General features: G+C 43.5%; 1 protein-coding gene across 12 annotated transcripts in view; it reads right to left on the bottom strand.

The window, feature by feature from the left end:
* LOC119394215 (poly(rC)-binding protein 3) overlaps window positions 1-27,123 on the bottom strand; it is a 434,114-nt gene that overhangs the window by 10,902 nt on the left and 396,089 nt on the right. For 8 of the 12 annotated variants that reach the window (XM_049415699.1, XM_049415703.1, XM_049415700.1 and 5 more), the window contains 7 exons: window positions 26,429-26,557; window positions 23,293-23,409; window positions 21,024-21,201; window positions 20,021-20,113; window positions 16,145-16,298; window positions 12,795-12,914; window positions 2,870-8,037 (listed from right to left, as the gene is read on the bottom strand). In XM_049415699.1, the coding sequence (XP_049271656.1) occupies window positions 7,701-8,037; window positions 12,795-12,914; window positions 16,145-16,298; window positions 20,021-20,113; window positions 21,024-21,201; window positions 23,293-23,409; window positions 26,429-26,557 (1,128 nt within the window). In that variant the 3' untranslated portion in view covers window positions 2,870-7,700. Of the gene's footprint in view, window positions 1-339; window positions 397-2,869; window positions 8,038-12,794; window positions 12,915-16,144; window positions 16,299-20,020; window positions 20,114-21,023; window positions 21,202-23,292; window positions 23,410-26,428; window positions 26,558-27,123 lie in introns of those variants that run through there. The other 4 variants (XM_049415707.1, XM_049415705.1, XM_049415704.1 and 1 more) reach the window with 4 other exon arrangements.

Here is a 27,123-nt window from a genome sequence, read left to right as displayed (position 1 = left end):
TAGCAAGTTTAATATATTTGTAGTTCATTACACTGGGTAACATCTTATATCGAGGTAAGAGTGCTGGGTAGAGTTCCAGATTAACTTTGACTACCTAGGGTTCCTTATATCGCATTTAAATGGAAGTATACGCATTGAAAGCGTACAACCAAATTACACAGCACCTGCACAGCCACAGCGAGTAGGTACAATTCCTATAATCCTGTTTATTATCACTGGTTGCAGCACCCTTTACCCAATCCAGTTTATGCCCTCAACCAAACACTCAAGATTGCAAATTCAACTTGAAAGAAAGAATTTAATTGCGTGCTAGCACACCTGAAAAAATGCGAGACTTACTTCAGTGGAGCGACGGCCATGTTCTTCCAGAGCAAAGGTAGCTGAGCATTCTGAATGCTACAGAGAGGAAAAAAGAGTGGAAAGAACATTTTTTTTTTCATTGTCTTGTGCTTTAGCATATCCAGGAAACCTGCTGTTAGTACACTAGCAAAGGCAATTTATTCACAAGTCACCCGAGTAGCAGCAATGAGAGAAAAAACACCACATCTTCATTCATTGCATCTTATCATGGTGCTTAACATGCTTTCAAAGGAAAATGCTGCTACGGAGCTTGAACAACTGGGTGCAAGTTGCGTGAAACTATATTTTGACCCGCTTTAGGTGGGGCATCGCTCAGTGTCTATGTGTTAGTTTTAAAGATGTATTAAAACAAAAACACTGAATTTACTTACCAACTAAAGGAAATAAATTTACTCGGCACAAATTGGACATGCCATGGAAGTTGGTACCTAATTCCAACGGTGCACTGCTAATTCTGTCTGGGATCATCCTTTTTAGTCCTAACTCTACTGTGCCAGGATAGGCGTTTTTCCTGTACTGAAGTGTCAGCCTACATGTGATCACTATAGAACTTGGGAAATTTAAATAAATTTCAGTGCAGTCATAAAAAAATCAGGGTGAACTGCCAGTGTGAGAATAAAAGTACAGCTTTTTAGGCAGCTGCTTTTATTACATCTGCAAGCACAGGAACAAATCGGTGCACTTCCTTCATGGCGTTTCACACGTCTGACAGTACCGCTGCTACAATACCATGCAGTCTTGATGCCCCTTCAGTAACAGGCTGCCATGTTGCAGCTTATATTGAGCTTAACAGTATTCTCTTACATTAAAAAAATGACAAACCAAATCAGGTTGTTGTGTATTCATACGCGATAACACATGAATTTAGACGCATATTGCAACATGCACAATTTTTTGCTGTTACGCCTCTACTTAGCAAACACATCATTTCAACTCATGACTGAAAAGTGGGCAACAGATGCTGAAGTACGGGAAAAACCCGAAAGACAGCAACTGTGCTATCTCTCTTGCAAAGCCTACGCTCCTAATACACAGGCAGTTCTTGTTGTAGGCATAACTTCAAACGCACTCAATCCATCTCCCAGCAACTACTTTGTGAACTAGGGAAATCACTTAATGGAAAGAATCACTCTGCGTCAAGCTTAGCATTCTCTTCTCACTGTAAGCATTGCTTCGATACTAACTTTATCCTCATATTTTTCTGACTGGGGTAAATCGGTGCTGTCTTTAACAGTGTTGGAAACTGTACAAAATCATATTTTGAATACTCAATGTAATGGCATTTGCGTGCCCACATAATTACTGTAGTGCTTGGAACTAGGACATGTATTGTAGTAGTTTGGCGAGTGATTCACAGGCCATTATGTATTCCTTTGCAAAAGGTTCTTTCTTGTTCCAGACAAAATAATACTGCTTGTGCATCTGACCGCAATGAAGGAAGAGGCATAACGTTTATCTGCAAGTATTTTTCTAACACTTTTGTCCTTTATGCATACATATGAGCAGAATGCTTCTAAGTTGTGCATTATTGGTGTAAAGACTCGTGCGAGATATGCCACCTGCTAGCATCGGCCTTGCTTCCCAATTAATTTTTTTTCATGTTGCCTTTTAAAATGCAAATGCTTTATGGAAAAGCTTGGAGGATGCTAAAGTTTGGCCTTTAATAGCCAAAAGCCATAGTGTTATCAGGCCCCCTTCACATCACCTTCTTCGTAGTCTTCATCTACCAAAGGCTACGACTCACAAACATATAATGCTCTGCAATGTAAGCGCTATCCCCAGAAGCAGACCTCAGACCACAATGTACCCAACCAGGTGATGGGTGGGAACAATGAATGGCCCCTGCCACTTGTGGCCCAGGTTGGCAGAATCGTTCCCAATTTTTATTTCTTGCACCCAATGAGATTTTTTGCTCACAGACAACACCACTGACACCAATGACACCGGAGCTTCTGCAACACGGGCTCCTTAACACTATTGTGCTAGTATTCCAGACTTGTCGCAGTACATCAATGTATATAATGCATGGGCTCAATATCAAATAGGCCCCTTATGACATGTTCATGCACCGTCTCTACATGCATGGTTGCACCAGATAAACATTCCTTCACTTGTTTCTTAATTTAAATAATAAAACGAATGTGCTTTGAGGTACCACACGTTTTCTGTATTTGAAGTATTTGAAGAATATGCCTATACTAATACACCATTTTTTAAAAATGTAAATTTAAACGCAGCAGCTAAGAAATAACAAAGAAGCCACAACTAGGAAATGGTAGGGTTGATGAACAGGTGATAAATAAACTCCGGTGTTCTACCTGGGTAAAGTGACTTGCTCAATTACTTTTCTTTGGTGACTAGCATTACAGTGATATGTAACTACAATAATTACCAGAGTCATTTGCTCGAACTCAGTATATATTCGTATATTAATTACAGTGCTTGAACAGTGTTGAACGCCAGTATGCTTCAGAGAGTGAAGCAAGAAAGAATGACGACATTATACAAGTTTCGATATTACAGCATCTTTAATATATGCTTCAGAAAATGATTATTCTACAATGGAAGGGTATGGGTCTTCTTTGCCACCTGCTTGGAAATTCCACAAATTTATATCATGATCAATGCAAATGCACTACAAGGACTGTAAAGCACTCAACAGTATTTCTAGTCCTACTGGCAAACAGAACAGAAAAGCAAAGAAACAAAGACGAGACATCTAGGGAGAGATGGTAAGAGGGAAGGCTTAAGATGTACAGCCGATAATACAAGCTGCCTGCGACATACAACCTGAATGCCTGTCGTGGTTTCAAAAAACAGTTCCCTTCCGTAAAAATGGGGTTGAGGGAACTTCACCTTCCGACCCAATAATTTCTGATAGCTTCCAGTAGCAGTAAAACAAAAGCAACTAAAATGACACTCGCGTACTTTAGAGCCTTAGCATGCATAAAGAAATTGACTTTTTTTTTAAACAATGAAACGGGCCACTAGAGACAGAAATAAACATGCTGTGAAGCTGCAAGTGACAACTGCAGTCTAAAGTGATTGTACCCCTAGCAGCAACAGAGATGGGGCCACCGCAGACCCAACGCTGGTTCTTGGAGAGGGCATAGCCATCAAAAGCCTTAAACTGGGACAAACTGGCAACTTTAAGGTCTAAGACGAATCTGATTTTTCTGCTAAGTGGGATATGTGTCACAAAAGTAAATATTGCACATACAATTTCTTCTTTTATGTCAGCATGTCTCACCCCTCAAGTACTCTAGGCTGGCTGAACAGGCAACAAAAGAAGTAGCAATCACACACCAAACATCGGCCACCCTTTGTGTTTTCCATCTTTCGTCCCGTCTGGGAACTAAGTCAAATCTCAACATAACAAAACGCGGATGTAGCAAACTAAACGGAATAGTGTCTCACCGCTGATAACGTTGAATATATGTTTATAACGGACATCAGATACAGCGAAGCCAGTTTGTCGTCAAGTGTGACTGTTGCAAAGTGTGACTTCGTTTCTGCACACCGGAAAGGGAACCACCGGTCAGGCTCATCAAGTGAATGCCACAAGCACCTTTCCCAAAAGGAGATATGTTTGTGCTGCTTATCTGTTCACACATCTACAGATTTACAAAACATTCATCTTTTTTTTTTTACTGACCACATCACAAGTGAGCCGATGCTCTCGTGGCCTGAACTCTGTGGCAATGAGTTGCACAGATGGCGTTTGCCAAGCTGTTCCTTACAGATCCTGTTGGCAGCTTCAAAGCATGATGGGGAAGCTGAAACTGCCCTTTCAAGCTGACGATGCGCAACGACCAACCAATGCAATGCTCCTCTTGGCAAAAGTAGACTAATGAAACAGAAGCTTTCGTTCCAAGTATGGCATACGCTGACTGAATACTCATCACCGCGAAAATGCCACAGAGCCTCCTCGTGGAATGATGAAAAGATTTGCACCAGAGTCCAGCTTACAGCAGCCTCACAGGTAATGTAGTAAAACATGCAGTACATCTCAATGACACTGTGGAAACTAAGGCAGAAGAAACCAAAAATATGTCTTGCCATGCGTAACTTCACCGGCTTTTTTTTGTTCAATGTTTTATAGGATGTCTCGGCAAAGACTGTCTCTGTTAGCTAAAACTGTGTGCATCTGTGATGCTAAAATTGAACTCAATAGCAATGGCAGATACCAAAACATTTGTACCAATTACATACATTCCTCAACGAGCTAAGTGCTCTAATTGATTAATTAAAGACAAACATACCGCTATTCCAAAATTAAATCTGCTCTGAGCGCAAAGTGTCTCCACTTCTGTAGCGGCAAGGTGCAGGTCAATAATATCAATTAGTTATATTTCATCAATTTAAAACCATTTCTTCACAGTAGCTATGTGTAAACGCCACCAAAATTGATCCCTTTGTCCATGATCTGCTACTTTTCAGCCACTGGTGGCAGTCGCAGCCAAAACAACAGGCACATAACCCATGCCGGTAAAGTCACTTGCGTGCTACTTTTTAACCTAGCCAAATATGGCGACAAACAACATTTTGTGCTAGCGCAAGCTGAGAACGCGAGAGAAACTTTGTATTTTATAAAATTTTTCAGGCAATCAAGCCACATGCTGTTGATGAATCACTAGGCCAGTGAGTCTTCTATTCAGCTGAATAGAAGAGGCCGATGCCATTGGGGCTGCTGTTGACATTTCACGAGCACAAATACTGAAAAACAGCTGGTTCAATTTCATTTCTGATGGGGTTGTACATAGCAAAAAAAAAATTAGAAAAGAGAACGTTAGAAGCGAAAAAAGAATAGCCAGAGGAGAAGAGAATGCATGCTATTTACACAATTTAAAATAACAGTAAAAGAAAAAAAAAAGAGAGAATAAGTCTCCTCCAACAGTGTCAATACCACGGACATCAGAGCACTTGTCAATACCCTGATCTGCAATATCAATACACAGCCGGGAGAACGTCACACGAGGATATTGAAATGTGCAAGGGGAGGGGGGGGTTCTCTCAAGACATAAATGTGCAGGGTTAGCTTAACACACTGAGATACTCGAGTCGTGTGACTTAGAACATGAACATTATTATTACAGCAGTCAAACAGACTATGATACAACAAAGTTTTTTTTTTTCCTTTTCTCCAGATATCAACAACGAGAGAATAAGACCAACACCTACCACTAAAAGAAAATGGGAATAAAAATGCACAACTCCACTGCACTGATAAACTACTAGTGCGTGCGCTTTGCACCTAGTGGTCATATTAGGCCAAAAAAATAAAAATCTCGACTAGCTAACACTTGTACCTCAAGAATGAGAAAGAAATTCAAGTTTCTTTTTAAAAAAAAAAACTTGATTGCTTCCTGCGTCAGGCTGCTTGAAACGTGAAGTTGGGGAGAAAAACCTTTCCGGTTAAGAACCCGGCGTATGCCCGAGTCTTCTCCCTAAAATTAACGTGGCCGCCGCAGCTGGCGCACGCCGTGGATAATGCCTTGTTTCATAGAGGTTGCTCTCCTGATATGTCTGCAGCACTGAATGCGGCGCGCGTGCTCTGAAAATGTCTGCTTCTCCAGAGTCTGCAGCTACGTCACTATGTTCTGGTGGTCATAGAGTAGTACAGTGTCCTTGCCATGTACGCTTGAGGATAAGAATGGCACTGTATATAGGTCTGGATTTCTCTGCGTCTACGAGTAAAACAAACAGAAGAGATAGAGGGGAGCAGGAGGAACGTATCTAACAAACAAACAAAAAATAAAAGAAAAATGCTAATGCCTTTGCTGGGTGAAAAACATGGCTGCCTATGCCGCTGAGTTGACCATTTCCCTAGACCTCAGGGAAAAAGAAAAGTAGCTCCATCGAAACAAGGTTAAAAAGCGCGAGCTAATCACATAAACACATGTAGTTAAAGAGAAAGTTGTGTGTCTGAAGCTGCTGCCGTTGGCAAATGCACTTGTTTTGCCCCAGTAATGTAATAATAAACCTGGCTGTACAAGGACCTCTACTAGCACTGCGAGTGCGTCATCCTCTACACCAGAATAAAACGATCTTTGGTGAACAACAACAACAATGTGAAAAAACAAGCAATACTGAAGTAGAAGAAGAAAGAAAAAAAAAATGCCACAGCCATTGCACACAACAACGAAAGATGATGACGACACCACCTCCCTCTGTCATCCTCTTCACGAGGGCGCCACTGGACACAATCGAGATGCACACGCTCCCCGACCAAACACAACCACCACTCGCGCGTCATCCTCGTGCTCAACGGTCCTCCGAGCCACGACAGGGACAGTACTTTCCCTCATGTCGTACAGTTCTTTTCACAACAGTCTCTGCACAGGTTCCAGCAATGCACCCCGTCGCATTGGTCAGTGAGGACAGAGGAAAAAAAAACATAGGGGGAAAATAAAGCCACCCCACCACTCGACAGCTTGCCACTGCTTTTTGATTAGCAGAAGAAACCAGGCTCTTCACTGCCCACAAGAGTCTCGGGCAGAAACGTAAATGGGTGCTCTCAAACGACACGACCTTTGATGGGCGCACTATTTGTTGCATAACGATCTCGCAAGTCTAAATTTTTTCAAAATGTAGCCAGAGATGACCAGTACATGGTAAATTAGCAAAAGCAGCGAGTCCATGTGAGTGCTAACAAGAATGGGAGCTTTTGAATTCGCATTTATGTTGCACCTCTGCCACAGACGGCAGTCGCCTCATAAAGCAAGGAAAGAAACAAAAGCCACGGAAAAAAAAAGAAGAAAAATGCTAGTAAAGGCCACTCATTGTAATAAATGGCCATGGTTTTAAGGTATAAGAAAAAGAAAAGCCTAGGAAGGTTTGGCCCAGAAAGTAGAGCTCAAATCACACTGGACCAAAAAATTAGGGGAAAAAGAAAGAATAGAGAAAGAAATGATTAATGCCATATGCGTAATGTGTACAATGAACCGACCCTGATGGCTGGTGCAAACGTACACCTGAGGCTTTGATTTGCTAAAGCTGTTGCCGCATCCACGCTTCGCACATCCGTTTGACCAAACAACAGAGAGGGCAGCAAACCAGTGAGACAGCGTTCGGCAGTGGGGTGGCGTGACTCCAGAGAAACAAACCACCGGGGGGAAGGGGGGGGGGGGGCGCAAACTCCCTGGGGGAGCTCCTCATCTCCCACCTCAGTTGGCCTCATGTGCCTCACGTGTGTTTCAGTGCCGTGGCGCGAGACAAAGGTGGGTGGGAAAGAAGTGGAAAAGAAGGTGGATGACGCAACAGATGGGAGAGAAGGAGTGTGTGGTGGTAAGAGAGGAGAGCGAGCAAGTGGGGCGCTCCCTTGTCTCCCCCGGGGTCCCTCAGTAAGGGGAGAACTTGTTTCGCTCAGACTTCTTGCTGCCATTATGGGAGGAGGCGCCGGTGGCGGCGGCGGCGGCCGCGGTGGTGGCTGCCGATGCGGAGGCTCGAATTTTGGCAGTGAGGCCCTTTCGGCCCTGGCCCGCCGCCGAGGAAAGGTTGTTGAGTTCGGTGGCCAGCAGGGCAAGCGGGGCAGCAGCAGCAGCGGCACTGGCGGGTTTCACCAGTTGGCTGAGCGGGATTGCCAGGGGGCTCGGAGGGGTGGGCGAGTTGGTGGGGGGCCCAGAGGCCGGGTGGGTCGCGCTCAGGTCAAGGGTCAGGTTCTTATGCAGTTCCATGCTGCAGAGATATGGAAAAAAAAAGAAAAAAGGGGGGAAGAGAGGGGGGAGTAAAAGAACAAAACGGGGGGGGGGGGGGGGGGGAGAAATGGTCGGTCAGGAAGGGATTGAAACAGAATAGCAAGAGCAGAGGATGTGGGAAAGAATAAGAAAAGAGCAGGTGGAAAAAGAAATAGAGGGTTGGTAGAGAAGGGAAAATGGCCAATTGGGAAAGGAGATAAAAACAAGAGGAGGAAGGGAGAGGTGGGGAATTAAGGGCAGGGTAGGGAGTGAGTGGTGGGATGTAGGGTGTGTAATGGAAACAAGAAACCAGGGCAGAGCAAGAAGGTGAATTGCCGAATTGGCAAACAGACAGGACAAAAAAAAAAATGAAAATTTTTAACCGGGACAGAACGTTAAAATGCAAACGGGACAGGAAAGGACGTTAGTGGATCAAAAGAAGAGTGAGTTAATAAAGCGGAAATTAGCGAACAGAGATGAGAGACAGTTACGAAAAAAAAAAAAAATTGCGTGGAAAGAAGTAGGTGTGAGGGAAGGGGTAAGATGGGAAGAAAAAAAAAAGGAGGAGTTTCTGGATTAGAGAAAAATCTGGATGGTTCAAAAAATCATAAAAAGGATGACAAAAAAATAAAAGTCTAACCAAATAAAAACTAATGGTGATGGCTGGCAGAACTCATGCATACATAGACACAAATGCATGGACATGTAGTGGTAATGAAAACAGGAAGGCGAGCTGAATAATGTGGGGCTCTTAACTACTACGATGAACAAATGAGAGAGGTTTACAGAGCGAGGTACACTGCTCCCAATTACAACTACTGGTTCACCAACATTTCGCTTGCATGAACCTTGACTGTTTACCTGGTTGAACCTCTTACGACGAACACGTCTTGGTGAATGTTATCTAAATGGGGCTTTTTCTTACAGCAAAGCCAGACATCCCTGTGCTGGGTTTCTTACGTGCCAAATGCTAAAGCTACGTGACTCAATGATGAAGGGTGTTAGATGAATAGCTTTCAAATATCAAACAGACGAATGAGCCCTAAGCTGATATAAATTCTATGCTCTCTGCTACTGCGACATCAACACAGACGGAGGATGGTGTTATACCAAATGTTATACACGCAAAAGAAAAAAAAAAGGCGAGCAAGTTTTGACTTAACTGTAAAGTACTGGTTAACTACTACTTTTTTTCGGAGACGTCATACTGCAGAACTATTGGAGAACCTTTTTATAAGAGGAAATAAGCACCTCTACATTGCATTCAGAAATATCTCACAGTGACGACCTAAATACAAGGCTTTTGAAAAACGCTGTATTTGTGCGAATATAATTCGCAATTTTTCTGTGCATATCTGCCAACCTGGGGACTTCGGTTGCAGAGATTTGTAAAGTGGGGGGTTGGGGTGGGTGAAGCAAAAAAGGAGAACTAGTCTACACTTTTTATTATTTCTCAGGGTCGCAGCAATGTCTTATACAACTCTGAATGATTGCCAATAATGTTCTTATACGTCAGCGATCATACTCGTACTTGTTATTGTACAAAGCGTGCGTGCGTGTGTAATTAAGGGACAAAATGTGCCATGTACTGCAACAGCTAAAGCGCCTTCCATCTTCTTGGCACACTTTTCCGTGTGACACCATTGTACTGCGGCAAAAGTAACTTAACAAGCGTTCTGTACGTGATTCGGCCAAGGCCAGAAAATTTTAGAACGGTGTCCTTCGTCGTTTTGTCACGATGATGTTAGGGCTGTTTTTTAGGAGACTCATGACCACGCCCACACAAGTGGGAGAAATGCTGAAATTTTGGGAGTCTCTCAGGCAAATATAGAGAGTTGGCAGGTATGCACACGGCAAAAACAGCTTGAGAGAACATCTTGCATGTTGTCAAAGCTGCGCTTTGAATATAACTTGCAATTCCCTCCTTTCCAACGCTAACCCTTAAAGATGTACTGCGCCAAATTTGCTACATGACAGCGACTTCTGGAAACACCGACCTCCCAATATTGTAGTGAAAATAGAAACGTGCATGCCCGTAAGGCGGAAGCACGCTTTCTAGGAAGGATGAGCTGAATGAGAGATAGAGGACATGACGGGCACATCCTCCCAGCCCTCTACAGTAACAGACACCCATGGAGGTTTCACATGTACAACTGCAACCGATTTGGTGTATGCAGATTGCGGGACTGCGCCTTGTGGTTTTTTGTTGGGACATTTTTTAACAATGCCAATGGGGGCCCATCATTAAGTCTATGCATAGAAGATGGTGGCAGACCCGTGGGTGGTTCTGCATCTGCTGGCATCACTGTAGAGGACCTGACAGCACACTGTGCTCGTATATATTGCCCCACCTAACTCGGGCCAGAGTTTAAAAATATGCCCACACATTCTATGATGACACTACCAAATGCACACTGCTGACTATTGGATGGAATAAGCAACACTATTTTATTTTTCTGTTTAATTGCTTGATTATGCAAGGTTAATTAACTATCTTCTAAAGCAATTAATCTGGACAAAAAATTCCAAAGTGAAAGTTGTAGATCAGTTTGAAGATGAGTGAGTTGACAGTTTTTCTATCTGTCAAGTATTAGTGTCTCCTTGCTTAGTACAGATGCCCGTGAAATACAAATATACATTACGTGACATGCCCGCTTGTGCACAGTGACTGTATTGCTCCCTAAAATTCCGCGTAAAAACACTATGCTTCCCTCGCGGCGGTTCATAACGGCGATAGCAATAAGCAGATGCAGTGGTCATCGCTTGTGCTTCCGCAAGCAACAGGTGCGGTACCGCACAGCCACCACCACTGTAGCTGCCCAGTTCCCTTTTAAGCGGCAGCGCGCCCAACCAAATGCTGTGGTTGTTTGCGTATGAAACGTTGGGGAGCGCTGCAATCACGGCACGCACAGGCGCGCTAGCAGCCATGTCCCGTGGTATTTTTTTTTTATTTCGCGAGCATTTGTAGTAGGCAGAAAAACACTACAACTCGATAGATTGATTGAAAGTTAGAAACTGTCTAACCGTGTGTTTTGCAAACTGATCTACAATTTTCACAATGGAAATTTTTTCCCAGCTTCGTCGCTTCAAAAGTTTTGTGAGTTGATCTTGCCTAATTAAGCAAGTTAACCAGAACGCAAGAAGTATTGTATGCAATGGTGAGGAGCATTTGTGCAATGGTGATGTGCATTCAGTCGCGTCATCACAGGGTGCATCGGCATATGTTTAAACTCTGGCTAGAGTTAGCTGGGGTACCCTGTATACTAAAATGTGCCAAAACACAATGCTGAAAATGCTCCAAACTGAGCTAGAACACTACTTTAACACATGTTAAGGTTACAGTAATAAGTGCAATAACAAAGGTTGTCCGAAGTCTCCCCCCCTCCTTGGTTTACATTTGTGGTAGTGCTATATTTGTGCAAACATGGCTTAAGCCTTAATGCAACAAAGCAAGAATCCTGTAATTAAGGGTATGAGTTGTGCTCGTTCAATTATTACTGTCAGCTTAAAGCTGCAACAAAAAATTTTGGCAAACACAATAGCCTTGTGCTGCAAATGTCGCATCACTTAGAGATTACAAAAAAAAAAATTAAAGAAAAAAGCCAGCTCCTAAACAATATGCGCACACACAAAGATATACTATTTTTGGTATGCCTGCACAGTACAGCCCTGCATGCTCACTCACACACCAAATCTACTAGCTCAAGCTTTCACTCTTATAACAAGGTTCCAATTGATCTATAAGGCTTTCTCGTCTTTTTTTTTCTTTTCTTTTTCGCAGTGTAAGTGTACGTACGTCACTAGGCAGGAATTAACAGGGGGGAGAGAAGGAATGTGATCAAGAAGCAAACAGAACACTTGTCAAGGAATAGCAAAATTGCGTAATAAACAAGTACAGGCAGAAAACAAAAGGGAAGAGGGAGAGAGAGAGAGAGAGAGAAAAAAAAAACCACGAGAGGAACGTACCACAAGCAAATGAGGAAAGGAAAAAGCAGAAGGGGCACGTTTCGGGGACTACTGAGTGTCTACTGGGTCAAGGAAATGGGGAGGGAAGTTGAAAGGGCTGCCAAGAGGAGAGGGCAGGAGGAGTGCTTTGCCAATCAGAGAGGAGGGGGAGGGGCTCTGTGAATAAGGACTCTGTGCCATTGCAGCACCGGCCTTACTGGTTGGAGGGTGGCGGGAAGAAAGGTACCAGCGCAATTATCAGGGCCAAAGTTATTTTTGCCATAACGGCCTACTATACAAGGTTTTGGAAGGTATGTGACACCTATACGTGAAATGAGGCACATGAAGCCAACAGGTTTATTATGCCGCGTTCACACACATTTGAAGTGGGGGACTTCTGGAGAATGAACTGCTCCGACTCGAAGGGCAGAGGCTGCTACGAAAAGAGGGCACAAGCAAGAAGAGAAGGTGCAGCAGTCGAGCAAAGACAACCGCGTGGTTTTAAACTTCCGTGACAATAACAGTAATTTGCAAACGTAACACGTTCCTTTGAGTAAGGGATGTCTTTTTTCCGAAATACTGCAGTGCTTTACAGTGTCGCCTGCTGTGTGTGGTAAAAGCAAATGAGCCGAGAACAAACGACATTCAGGGACGGCCACTTCCCCCCCCGAGATCGAGCGAGCCATCAACAAGCACCCTCGTGTGCCATAAACAACCGAGATGAACACCAAGCATGAAGGAAGCTGCATAACATCACTCTCATTCTGAAAGCATCATGAAGTCAGGTGATCTAAACAGTTTTTAGAGACCCACCTGGTGTTGATGAGGTACTGCGCTAGGTTGATTGCTTCCGGCGTTCCTGAGATGGTGACTGTTCTGTCTTTGGACCCCTCTTCAGAGTTTGATATCTTTATTGTTGCTCCAGAAAGCTGCCTGCAGACCAGAACGAAGCAGATACTTCTCTGTAAACGAAGCATCCTTCAAGGCATAACATGTAAGTAGGGGTGTGCGAATATTCGAAATTTCGAATATTTTTCGAGTAGTGTTTGCTTTTCGATTCGATTCGCACTGGAATATTACTATTCGAACTATTCGAACTTCCCAAAAACAAATACAGTCAACGTCCGATATAAAGTGCCCCATCAGATTTTTAATATGCTTCACCTCATTACATTCTCGTATTGCGGAAAAGCTGCCTTTCAAGCTCCGTTACGGTCGAACTTTGCCAAGAGACAGTCAACGTCCGATTGAAAGTGATCCCTAGATTTTCAATATGCTTCACCTCATCACACCCCGGTATTGCGGCAAAGCTGTCTTTCACGCTCCGCTACGGTCGAACTTTGCCAAAACACAGTCAACGTCCAATTGGAAGTGGTCCCTAGATTGTCAATATGCTTCACCTCACCACAGCCCGGTATTGCGGCAAAGCTGCTTTTCAAGCTCCGTTACGGTCGAACTTTGCCAAGAGACAGTCAACGTACGATTAAAAGTGGTCCCTAGATTTTCAATATGCTTCACCTCATCACACCCCCGTATTGCGGCAAAGCTACCTTTCAAGCTCCGCTACGGTCACAAATGTATTAACTCAAGAAAACGCTGGTTCCAACATGAAGATGAAAGATGTGGCAGAGTTGGGGGCTCAATTAATGCTGTTTTTGGCCTGAAATTTGGGCAGGAAGTCCGAAAAATCAGACGCCGAAGCTTGTTAGAATCCAAAATTTCAGATGTTCTTATATATCGACGTCTACGAGGCAGATTTGGAACTCCAGACTTGAAGGGAGCGCACCCTTGTTCGCCACATCGGTTGGGCTTCCACAGAAGTTGAAAGAGGAGGAGAGGCTGAGGAAATGGCACCTTTGCCTATCACGTGTAAAGTGTTGTCGGCAACACTTTGGTTGCACCAAATCATGTACATAAATAGAATTCGGCCTCTACATTGCCTCATTCTTGATAAGACAACTATGAAACACCACCCCGCCAGTGCTTCATCAACCTAGAGAAAAGAAACACTTTCATGTTGCTATCTCATAAGAATATGCTTAGGAATCCTCTCTAACTTTTTTTCTGCAATTTCGCTTCGAAGTATTCGAGAAATATTCTAGAAATATTCGAGAAATATTCGAAAAATATTCGATTCAATTCGCACTCACACCTTCAATATTCGAATTCGCTTCGCACCCAAAATTTTGCTATTCGCACAGCTCTACATGTAAGCAGTGAATTTCCAACAACACGCAATGATTATAGCTAGACGCACATTCTATATGTAGTCGAAGAGTTGCGAAGGCAGGGGACACACTTTTTACTTACACTGACTGCTCTTTGGAAGTTGGCACTTGCTGCTAAGAATTAGTGCAGATTTAATTCTTGATCATAACAACCGTTAATTAAGACAGTCTATAAAAAATCTTACTACTATATGGTTGTAATTAAAATTTATTTAATTACAGCCCATGGCTTGGAATCATTGCTTGTTTGACCTTGTCTGTTTGCTCACACCTCGACTGTTAAAGGGACACTAAAGGCAAATAACAATTTATGTCAGAGTGAAAGCCCAATGTATGACAACTTCTAAAACGGCAATGTTATCAACAGCAGTGCCCTACTTACCGAGAAATTAAGCTAAATGTATCACATGATGAGCGCCACGAGTGGGACATTTTCGAAGTGATCCCGATGACGTAGGGAAGTCGGCCTACAATAAATCACTAGTAATCAAACTAACAGCAGTAAAAAAAGAACATTCCGAGCATCAAAAGACGTAATAAAATGCTGTTTGTTCGTTTCCGCTTGATTCATGGAAAACAAAACCTCCGTGGCGTTGCCATGGGGAACGGCGCGCGTGGTTCAAAGGTTCCGTTTTTGCCGAACTGTGCCTCGCCCGTCTCAGTGATAGTTTCGGGATCGCGTACTGCCGTGCGTGTTTTGCGCGCTCGTGAAAGTCGCTCTGACAGAAAGTTCGACAAAATGCCGCATGCGTGTGATATTGCCGGATGCCCGAATGGTGCACAACGCCAGTGCTGCAGCAAGGAAACCGGTGTGTCTTTTCACTGGGTGCCGCGGAATGAACCCTTACGCTCGAAGTGGCTTAGTGTCATGCCATTGCGCCAGTGTGCTAAACAGTCAAAACCTCTGCGTGTGTGCTCGCTGCACTTTCGTACTGAGGATTACGAGACCAACCGCAACTTGATGACGGCTTTGAATGTGCCCATCCGAGCAAGTTTTTGCCGCAGCGCCGTTGTTGCTACTGTGGGTCCCGCTACTTCCGCTCGGCTGCTACTAGTGTCGGCGGCCGCGCAGTAAAAGCGGGCAACGTTGGGCACGGCAGCAGTGACGTATGAGAGACGTATTTTCAGGCGGGAGATTTGAAGCGCGCTAACGCGATGCGGACCACTAAAAACGTGATTTTATTTCAAAATAAGCACTTCCTTGGCACAAAAGCAGCGGTACGAGGTTTCTGGACCGCTATTTCAACAATCAACGTCGACTTAATATTTGCCTTTAGTGTCCCTTTAAAGGGGCCCTGCAACACTTATTCAGCATGGTCAGAAAATGCTGCCGATTGGTAGTCGAGGCTCCCGAGAACCCGCGAGCCAAACATTATGGCGCAGCATGCGGCCTGGAATTTACAATTAATCCTCTAAGTCAGTCAGAAATCGTTCCCTCTCAACAAATGATGCCATAAACCCAAATGACTGCACCATAAATCCCAAGTCTACGGCCATTGGCTGATTTGAGCATCGTGAGCTGCATAGTTACCGTGGCCGCCACGAGATGCCGCCACGTGCCCATGCTCGGGCTCGCGATCACACTGAAAGTAAGCCGTACGTTCGAAGAAAAAAAGAATTGAAAGTGCTCAAGGTCATGACGCGCGCTGATGAAGGGATGCATCTTCTTGCCCCCTTGTCATCACCCTCCCTGCATAGCATTCAGCGCGCTCCCTAATATGAAAGCAGAGAGAAAGTGCTTGAAGCTGGTCACAAATCCCTGTAACTCCGCTTGTACTTGACGGATTCTAAAAATGTTTGTGCCAGTCGATTCACGAGGGAATAAGCTTGTATAATGAAGCCATTTGACGATTACTTGGAAAAGTGTTGCAGGGCTCCTTTCATGAGGGTTCTAATGCGTAGGAATTAACAGAATATACAGGAGGTGACGCGTACCTGATTTCATTGATTTTGGAGCCTCCTTTGCCGATGATGCACCCTATGAGGTCGTTGGGGATGGTCATTTCAGTGGTGGTGGTGCTTGCAGTGGCAATGGCAGCAGCTGCAGTGTTGGGCCGCAAGTTGTTGGTGGTTGCCAGCGCTGCAAGCGCTGTCACACAAAGCGGCACCCAAAATAAGCATGCCAGCAAAATACAACCAACTAATGCAAGCAACCTACTTTAAGGTGTCATAGGGGAACCCAACTGGCACAAGATAAATGAGGAGATTGAGGGAACGGTGCTAATCAAGGAAATGCGTTGTTACTATGATAGAGGTCGCGTTGAGCACATGGCTTTGTCGTTTGTAGCCCAATAAATCAGTATTGCAGTACGCCACTCGTGGGTAAACGCAGTCACCGGACGCAATTTTTGTACCTTTGCCACGAATATTGGACCCACTTACACTAAATGTTGCGCTTGCACATATGAACCTGTGGCAGGATACAAGTGAACCTTGAAACAGCCAAGTCATAACTGGGCCGAAATTTCGCTCATTGTACATATATCCAAGACTGGAATAGGTTACCTGCTGACATCGTCAACGTAGTTTCGAATGAAATGTTTTTTGCCCTGCTGAAATGATGTTTCTTTGATCTTTTTTTTTAGACGTACTGTATGTATTACTGTTCTTATCTTTTGTTCTTCTTTTCTTTTGTCCTCACCACTGTATGCAGAAGAGAATTGTGGCTATACTCCGATAGCAAATCACTATTTTTCCTGTTCAAGTGACTCAACCTTGTAGTGTTCTTTTTTTTTTTTTTCACATATACTGCATACTGCTGTGAATAACTTATGTTGTCGATCTGCTGTAGCTGTTGTTGTTGCTATTGCCGTTTTCCACGCGTTATATATGACAAACTATTGAACTGTCCAAACTGACTGTAAACCCCTCCCCCACTGTAATGCCTCTGGCGCTGTGGGTACTAAATAAATAATAATAAATAATTTGCCACAAACGTTTGCACCAAGGCTTCTATTTCTGCGAACAGGTAGCATGAAGCCGAATCAATCCCCTCCGGACATTTGCATTTGGTCTACAGATGGCCGAGCCACTATTTGATGGTACCTGTTTGCTGTAAGTATATGGCACAAGCGTTTTTTTTTTTTGTGCCAGAAAAGTGAACCGTATGGAAGAGTGTACTTATGAGAAAATTTTGAAAACATTTACATTTTCTTGTTCCAGGCTGTGTGTTTGGAGCTGCATGCAATAAGTGTGGTTGAATAAATTTGATGCCACATCTAGAGAGCCCTGTATTTTTGGTTCCGTTAGTTAATCATAATTATCACATATAAAAAGTGTTCATTACATATAAGTTCAAATCTCGGATATTGTACAGGTCGTGAAAAAACAAACAAGCAAAAAACACAAACACCATGACAAAAGTAGACCTTTCTGTACAGCTGCTGCATTTCTTAATAATTTTTTTTTTTCATTCGAAAGTTTGTCCTACGCCATTAAACGTGCAATGCATACAAGTTTCAGTTTGGAGCACATTTAATGCCGTGGTTTGCAAGACTTCACTGTATATCTTAACTCATACCATACTTTGTACCCGACAAAATTCTCGGAATAAAGTTATTGGACAACTGCCTAGTAAGCTACAGCAGTTATGTAAACACAGTGGCTGTTTGGTACTTGGCCGAAAAGTTTTCAATATGCAATAATACGTATCACATAGAGAGAACATTGCTTATTAATATTTGTACCAACAAGTAAAGAACATTGCTTTGGGCATACTTACGAGGACTACGCTGTAAAGAACAACGTAACATTAAAAGTGCTGTGTATAATTAAAGACTAGCAACAAAATGCTACTGCAACTTTCAGCATATACGTAAAAATATTTAAATATTTCACTTGCTGGCATGTTGTCAAACAAAGTACACTAACGAGCTTCACTTAACATGACCTTTCACACGAAAAACAGCTGCTTACGTTAAATTTTGCATAAATATGAGAGTTGCGTATTAATGGCTCTTCCTACTGAGGGCATCCTACTAAGTGTAACCAAAGAAGGTATGAAAAAAAAAGTGCGCCACAAAATGCCATCTCTGAACAAAAGGTTTACCATTTCTGGGTCAGATTCTAATGAGTCAGCAGTCTAGTAGAACAGGCCATTACAAATGACTCTCTCACTCACGCAATATGTCATAACCACAGTACAAAAATGCTTCCCCAAGCCACTGTACAATTGTCCACAAAAGAAGTAGTTAGTCACCCAAAGCTATTTGCATGGAAAACAGTCCAACTGATATTTTCAAGTGCAGAAAACAGATGAAAGGCCCATGACAAGAGCACAATAATTTTTTCTAGCATTACCGTCTACAGTCTTCCATCTGATTTCACATGACAGAAGACCACAAATGCATAGACCACTAGCTGGATTTTTCTGTGCATCTAGAGGTAAGTTAATTCGGCTTCCCAAAAGAAATCTCATCAAGAGCTTCGACTACTTGCCTCAACAGAATTATTGTCTGATAACGCCAACATAGCCTGAGTGAACTCTAGATACACACAGTAGACTTTGGCAATAACCAGCCACTGACAAAACGCATAGACTTAACTCTTTGATGAACACATCAACATACCCGTGGCCATGAAACATAGAAATAATCTCTGACATTTTTTTTTGATCACTTCATTTGACCAGACCTAGAAAAATTTTTGAAGTACAGTTTCTATGTCTTGTCAACTATTGAACGACTTTCTATTTTACCTATACTTCTCTTTCCTGCTTTTCACGGCACCATGCCTCACTCCTCACATCCTTTTTTAAGCTTTATTAGAGATACGATATCGCTTCAGTGAAACTCTGCCTCCCCTTAAGCCCTCTCAGAGTAAGTTGAGCGAGAAATTCTCGCAATATCCGCCACTTACTGCAGCCCATACTGGTGCTGCTAATGCCCAAGAAATAAAAAATCAAAGAAGAGTTGAAGGCCTGCGTGTCCAGCTTGCATAATATTGCATCAGCGAACGCTTGCTAATGATAATCTTGCTTGTGAAGAAGGTAACGGGCAGTGAAACACACATATCTCATATGATCCAAGTGAACACTAGGATAAGAAGGAAAAGGACAGTTCACACTTTCTTTCGCTACATACACGTATTGCATCTGAACACTTCGGGTTAGATCAACAATGCATACCAAGTAGTTAACAATGATGCTTGAAACATGGCCAAATTAACACCTCTGTCATACTCAACAAGAAATTTGAATAACACAACATTGGCAGAAAGTTTTCAAAGAAAACTGCCAGCTGTGCAGCAGAATTTAGACTGCACAGAGCTCATGCTTATGCAGTGCAACACAGGAGCAAGCAATCGAGTACAGATATGGCACCTCATACAAAATGATGCAAGTCATAAAAAAATTTTGGATACACTATGCACGGTGGCAATTTTTGCTTAGCACGTGTCAATTAGCAGTATGGCATGCTCTTCATCTTTCTGACAACCTACAGGAGAGTCCGCTCTTAAAGGGACCACCTAGCTGGTATAAACAAAATAGCTGAACGTCAATTTACTGAATGCGACTATAATGTATTGACAGAACAAAATACTAAAATCTATCTGCAAATTGTTTTGTGCCAATGTCAGCGTCTATGATAAGAAAATAATGTAACAACGATGTTCTTGTGCTAGGATATGAATAAAGGGAGTTCAACTATGCATATAAAACTGGAACACTTCAATATTATGGAGGAGAAACAGGGTCATACGAGTTGGCTGACGTATGCATGGTAAAAGATGGTCTTTCATGCCTTTGTGCCATAATTAAGCTGTATCAATTGGGAGCCAAATACAAATTTGGTCTTTCTTTTAATACTGTACCGCTTATGTCTGAAGAGTTCCAGCACTGTGGGTGTAGATGACCCTGGGCCATGTAATGAGGGCCTGTCTTGCATCGCCATTGAACTGAAGCGTCTGAGAATGAAAAGGGTCACAGTCCTTACCTTCCAGTGCATTACAGCACCAACAGTGCCACGAAGGTGACATCACAATGCCCAGTAACAGACCTGCCCTCACATGTAGTAGGGTGTATACAATCACAACGTGAAGCGTATGCATATTGCACGGGCAGGCAGACGAGAACCAGCTATGAGACATTTGCTCCCTGAAACGAACGCTACCATTACGTCCAGAACAGCTGCTGACTAAGGGCAGCATTTCCTCGTGTGGCTGCAGAAATGGGACTAGTGCAAACAATTGCTGCCACAAGTGATCGAGACGAGTTTTCAGACAATCGAGTGGTGCAATCTTGCTGCCTCATTTTTTTGGAAAAAACACATCTGTACATGTCACCTTGCTCTTGGGTCTCTTAAATCTTTGCTGGTGACAGATTTGCACCATAGGTCTGTGGTTAACTGAAACTCTCATAACTAATAGAGACAAGAGGAACACCAACTATCCAGGAAAACCAAGAGAGTCAACGTCAGTTTGAGTTTTCCTGCTCACTAGATGTCTCTCTTGTCACCATTAGTGTGTGCAGTAAAATGCAAAAACAACTGAGATACACCTCCTAGCCGAATTCCTCGCGTCGTCAACAAGGATTCGTTAGGAAGCCTACGAGCGGGCTCTCGGCTAAGGACGTCCGCCATTGAAATGGCGGAGGTTCTCGCAGGGCTAGCCTGCCCCTATTGGTGTCCTCCCTCCCAATGCCAAGCTTGAGCTCTGTGCAGCGCACGGCTGCCACTGGTGGAGAGGGGATGCTCCCGGTGCTTCGCAACTGGAGCGCCACGGAGGGGGGAGTGCCAGGAAGGGGGGCACAGGCGGTGGTCGGTGGGATGAAGGTGTCGGGTGTGAGGAGGGGCGGTCGGCAACTGCTCGCTCTCACCTTGCGGGTTGATGGCCCCGACGCTGTGTCCTGGCAGCAGCGGAGCATGCTGCAAAGCCAGCTGGTGCAGTTTGGTCAGCTGCGGGGCGGGAACAAAGAAACACGAGGGGCACGACAGGTTGGTCGCCTGTTTGACGCCTGCCATATTGGAGGCGGCGGGGGCCGGCACTGAGCCCGGCTGCAGTCGGAGGAGGCAGAGGGAAAGAGAAGCCCACCATCACGGGGAAAAAGAAGAAGAAAAAAAGAAGGAAGGGGGACCGGGGAGCAGTCATTAATAGGCGTCCTCCTCACTTGGTGCTCTTCTCGCGGCAATCTCCTCCTCGCACACAGGGGACCAGCACGACCTAAATCCCGGGCCGGGGACGGCGCACGGGAGCCTGGAACGAGGGGGCTACCGCCTACACTATTCAGGCTCATCAGCGAAAGAAAAAAAAAAAGAGGAGTCTGAAGCAGAGACACAACGTGTGAGTAGACTCGAGGGCTACTCGTGCCTCCAGGGTGCCACGCAGCAAAGCTTGTGAAACAGTGTGGAAAGGTGTTTATGGCCAGTAATGGGTCATGGGTGAACTTCTATTCACTGTGCCTAGTGCAAAGGTAACCGAAATCTTTTTCACCTGATATAACAAACTAATTAAATGCACATGAACTGATAGCTGAGCTGAGTCTGTATGTTAATTAGGGACTAAATAGTCCCCTCGTAGTTACATTTTCATATTTAGCCACTAATACATCTGAGGCCTTCCTGAAGACTCATAAAGTATAGATAAAGCCTCACACATATTCATCAGTTCAAATTTCACCACTGAAGCACAATACAACACTTTGAAAAGCACTTATCCTTGTGTTTGACGAGAATTCTGTCGACGCATAAACTGCGCGCTTCTTCAGTATTAAAGATTCTTGAGAAGTTGTTTTTTCGGAACTCTGCTGGCCACATCACGCATGAAAATTTTTGTGGCGTAGCACCCATCAAATTTGGAGACAACTGCACGAGGCTAAAACAAGTGATGACTGTGTGCTGTGTGCGCACTAGGTAGGACGTCAGGTATGGGTTGGTAGGTGGTTGGGTGTGGCAAGGTCGGAAAGTTGTGGTTAGTCTAAGATCACAAGCTGACAGTTAGTGTCCCTAACTTTGGCCCTCTTCTTTCAGAGTAGAGTGGCCATCCTACATTGTAGAAAGCCGTAGCGACTTTGATTACAGCTAAACAGGGCATACATTTTCACTAAAGGCAAATCCTGCTAAATTAATCTTTCGTGTATTTATGTGAACATGTGTCTCAGAGCCCGCTTAAGCTGACACTGATCAAGAATGACTTATTTTCTTTTTTCTTTCTTTTTTTGCTAACAGTGACTTGCTCCCTATATATGCACAAAGAGAGTGTAGCTAGCTGCAGTCGATAAGGGATGTAACAGAAAGTGAGAGCTCGACTACTGCCGTGATAACGACAGGAAAGCCTGACGGAGATGAGTAAACTAAAGGAATCCCCTGATAGTGGGCTTCTTTCTCGTCTCTTTCTTTTTTTTTTTCTGCTTCCTCTTTTATGCATACGAAGTAACTCCACAGGAGCACATTACAAAGCCGCAGGAATAAGTTGAAAGAAGGTGACAATGAGAGAGAGGCAAGGGTAAGGAGGTACAGAAAATGGAGTGCGCCGGTGTTGCTTTTACTACAGTGCGGAATAGGATGATTTCCTGATGCAAACACTTCTATAGAGATACAAGACAAGTGGCAAAGTAAACCACGACAAATTGTACCAGAGAGCACTTTAAGAGTGAGCCCATACAGGTTACTTGGCTTGACAGCTTGCATTTAAGTACAGAACAACTGTCTGCTTCGAACCGTTTCTCTCTCTCTTTTTTTTTTGATAGCATAGCATCTAGCAGTAATGTGCCCTCTCAAGAGCACACATTTCTAATCAAAAAAAGCAAATTTTAACGTGTTACAAAAATCACGAAGACTATAGAAAAACTTAAATGGTTAGATCAGTACCCTACTGCAAATTTTCTGCGTGCACTCTCAGGTTCCACATGTTCTTCACATAACAATGCCTGCTCTACACTGATTCCACATCACTCCTTTGCAAGCATTAAAAAAAAAAAGACATGTGGAAATAAGACAGAATGCAGATATTATTCTAATAGGGTATGAAACAAGAAAAGAAAAGCTGGGTGAATACTGGTGCAAGTGCATCACTCATAACACAAACAACAGGACATCTTGGTTCCTGAGCACAGAGATGGCGAGTGTTGAGTTGCCAAAGATGCTCACATCAGGATGTGGAATTGCATATTGCCCTTGAACCGTGTAGGCTTGACCGCCTGCAAATATCACTGGTGGCATGGCTGGCTTTGGACGGTATGGTATTGTCGCTCCCTTTGGAGGGGACTGCGCAGAAAGAAAAGAGACAAAAGGGCAGTGTATCTGCAGCGAACACTATTCAGTGAACAACCACGAGTCGAGAACTCCATAACCATTTGTTTAAGCATGCAGCATTAGTTGTCTCAGGAAATGGTTCTACGCAAATAAAACAAACTAAGACGTGCCAATATCAGCAAATCGCTGTAGTTTACAGGTTGATTTTACAATCAAGCCCCTTATAGAGGTGTCATGAAGATTCCTGCTGTTATAACCAATTTGTTATAAAAGGGTTGCACAAAAACAACATAAAGAAAAAGAGATGGCAAAGCTGCTAAGAGTCCTACAATGGCAGGGTAGCCGGTGCCCTGGCTGTGTACTGCATTGGCTTGTTTAAAGGGAGTGACAACCAGCCAGAACATGTCACAAGACACTGGTGGAAGTGGAAAGAATGTGAATTATATAGTGACAGAATTGAGCATTCTTTTCATGATTTGAAGAGAATCTGTATTTTTAAATTGTGTTTTAAAGTCACAGAAACTAAAGTCACTGGAATGGAAAAAGTTCGGCGTTCGTTTTCTCTTCATCACCGTGCACTCCCCTCTCCACCCCCTCGTGCACGCGCTCTCGATTCGTTTTTCGTGGTCATGTGGTGATTCTGTGCCATAAATGGTCCTGTTCACTCGCCTCACTTGATACTCCCAGCTGCCGACTGATGGTGCTTTGGAGGACGATTGTTCTTATCGCATGAGAAAAGCGTACACAAACTTTACGGTATCGTTCTGACTCTCGATTGTTAACAAGCCTATCAAGACATCGACGAATACCAGGGTGCTGCGCTTTTCGATGCTAGCAATCGGCGAGAAGCAGGCGAAACGCGCTTTGCTATTCTGAGTGGGCAAAAAAAGATGCCAAGCGATGGGCTGTGTGGTCGCACAGAATACGGTGGAAGAAATTTTGTTCCCACAAAAGATTTACCTGGTGAGGTAAACGTTTCGTTGAGTAGTGTTCTTTTGGGGAATGTCTATGTTGCCGCTACACTAATACAGCATATTTTGCGTAATTTTCTTGGAAGGCTCATGCATAAGAACATTGCCAGGCAGCTCTTATTATTTTCGGCATAAAATTGACACCTTTGGGCTCAGAGATAACGATCGGCGTGCCAAGGAAACTGACTCCTACAACATTTCCACTGAAATCACTTTCCATTAGGCTCACTTTTGACAGTCGTTTTTTTTTTACATGCATGCTGTTATTGCTTGTATTCATACTTTTGCAATGCCACATATGCACTGAGCCGCGAATTCTCTGTGAACGTTCGTCGCATATTTTTTCTATATGCTGAAATATGTGCGGCATACCTATTCTTAAAGCTCCTCAAAGCGAAGTGTGGCCTCATTTCTTGAATAACAAGAAGTGTGTATGTTGTTTAGGGCGTCGTCATCAGTCGTCCTTTATAAGCTTCACGAAAAAGCGCCACTGATGTAGTAACTGTTTCTAAAGGTTTGCCTTGAGGAAAAAGAATGAGGAGCTGCTCAAGAATATTCAGAAAAAAAAGAGAACGAAATGTGGCTCTAAAAGCACCGTTATGCATACAGCTGCGGTAAAATTGGCATAAAATAAATCTCAGATGGGTCACTGTACAACTGTTGTATGGCTGCATGTTGTTCTTCCTTTCCATATGCTTGTACATCATGTATTCTAGCATGTATCGACGCAATCAAAAGAAATGTGAACAGCACGGCGCCCGTGTGCTTCACTGTCCACATTCGTTTCCATCGCGCTTTCACCTACGTCACAATCATTCTTGCCTGCATCATGTGCATCTGTAGTGTTCTTTATTAATAACAGATAGGTTACAAGAGCTTGAACATAAATGCTGAGAGTGGAGTGTGTAAGTGCCGTGCAGTTTGCATTTTTTTTATCGCGTTGGTATGCATGCGTACATAGACAAGTGAAAACTGTCACTATTTCTTTCCTAATCAGTTAGAGAACAATGGTATGCTTCCTTCGAAGCTGCAAAAGCCCACGCAATTCGTAGAACGTGTTATTCCACGTAATATCAACACTGAACCACTGTAGCTTCGGCCACGCTGGACCAAATATGGTGGCGGGCTGGACAGTTGCGGCACTTCCCGTTCCAGTGACTTCAACAAAAACCGCTATGTCATGTCATCTGATGACAAGCCTTGGTACTGAGCGAATGAGTTGGACAAGCCCTGGTACTGTGCATGAAGATGGACATCCCCAACACAGTTATGCAAGACTATTTCTAGAAGGCTAATGAATAAAAAATACAAAACTAATACATTACCAATAGTCAAACACAGAACCACTACATTACCAGTAGGCGAATAAAGAACCAATAGGCCAATATAGTTACAATTGGCTAATACAGAACCAACAGCCATATACAGTTCCGATAAATAGATCTGTACACAACCAATAGAACAACAGGTGTTGATAATCCAACAGGTTATTGGTTTTCCACTGGAAATTTTCGCTAGGGCTGGCAATAGATCTGTATACAACTAGTAGATGTTAGATAGATGTCAATAGATAGATAGGAGGGATAGGACAAGTAGATGTTAATAACCCAACAGGTTATTGGTTTTCCACTGGAAATTTTCGCCAAGGCTGGCAATAGATCTGTACACAACTAGTAGATGTCAATAGATAGATAGGATAGATAGGACCAGTAGATGTCAATAACCCAACAGATTATTGGTTTTTCCATTGGGAATTTTTGCTAGGGCTGGCATGCCTTCAAAGCTATTTTGGACGTGGCTGTGGCAATTTGACCGCTTGGGAGACTGAAAAAAGCACGGATTCGTTGTTTTGGACAGCACAATTTTTCAGATGACTTCACGGTGCCTAGGGAGTCTGAAGGATCTGAATTTGACATGCATTTCCATATTTTTGCGTGTTTTTACGGTACCTTTTGGTTGCTGATTCGTGCAAACACTGACAAATCTTCCTGAACTTTGAGAAGGTGCACAGCACAACCAAGGTTAGAGCAGGTGTACCACAAAGCTGAAAGCATTCTCACCTCCATCATGACACAACAGATCTGGTAGATGCATTTTGTGATGGCTTCAGCAGTACCAGAAACGGTCACAGCTCGTTCGGTGGAATTTGGGAGCATCTCACTGGCCACCTGAATGGAAGCACCTGTCACCTGCAAAATTTGTTCAGAAAGGAAGTCAGTGTCTGGCTGCAGCAAAGGTGCAGCAATATTAGTTCATAACTTCGTTATGTACAACAAATAATGAAAAAACAAAAAGCCTGAGAGAATTGCAGCATCATACAAGGTGTTGAAAAAGCAACAGTGATGGCAAGTGTGGCACCTTGCGCAGAAATAATTACTGTACTTAGCCCAGCAGATATTGCACAAATTATGTGCAGTTATGCTCGAGAAATACGCAAACTTACGCTTTGTATGTGGGCTGTTTTGTCAGATAAAGCAATAGTTTCTTACAATGTTGCCCAGCACAACACAAAGAAGAGATGACTGACTCATATGTGGCTCGTGCAGCAACCATGGTAACCTCATCCATCAAAATCTTAGCAGAGCACCAGTTTAGGCAGCATTTCCACACATCAAAGCAAACTTATGCAGGTGATACAATGTTGAAAGGTGTGGCTTTGAATTGTCTGCTAAATTGTCTGGGCCAACCAAGCCTGTGCTTTGGTATGGTGAAGTGAATTTTGCTTTCAGTAATGTGCCGCTGTTGCAGAAAGGCC

Source organism: Rhipicephalus sanguineus, chromosome 5 (genome assembly GCF_013339695.2).
Source record: "Rhipicephalus sanguineus isolate Rsan-2018 chromosome 5, BIME_Rsan_1.4, whole genome shotgun sequence".
Lineage (NCBI taxonomy): Eukaryota > Metazoa > Arthropoda > Arachnida > Ixodida > Ixodidae > Rhipicephalus > Rhipicephalus sanguineus.
Note: the sequence above shows the minus strand (reverse complement) of the source record. Positions and strands in the feature narration are given on the sequence as shown.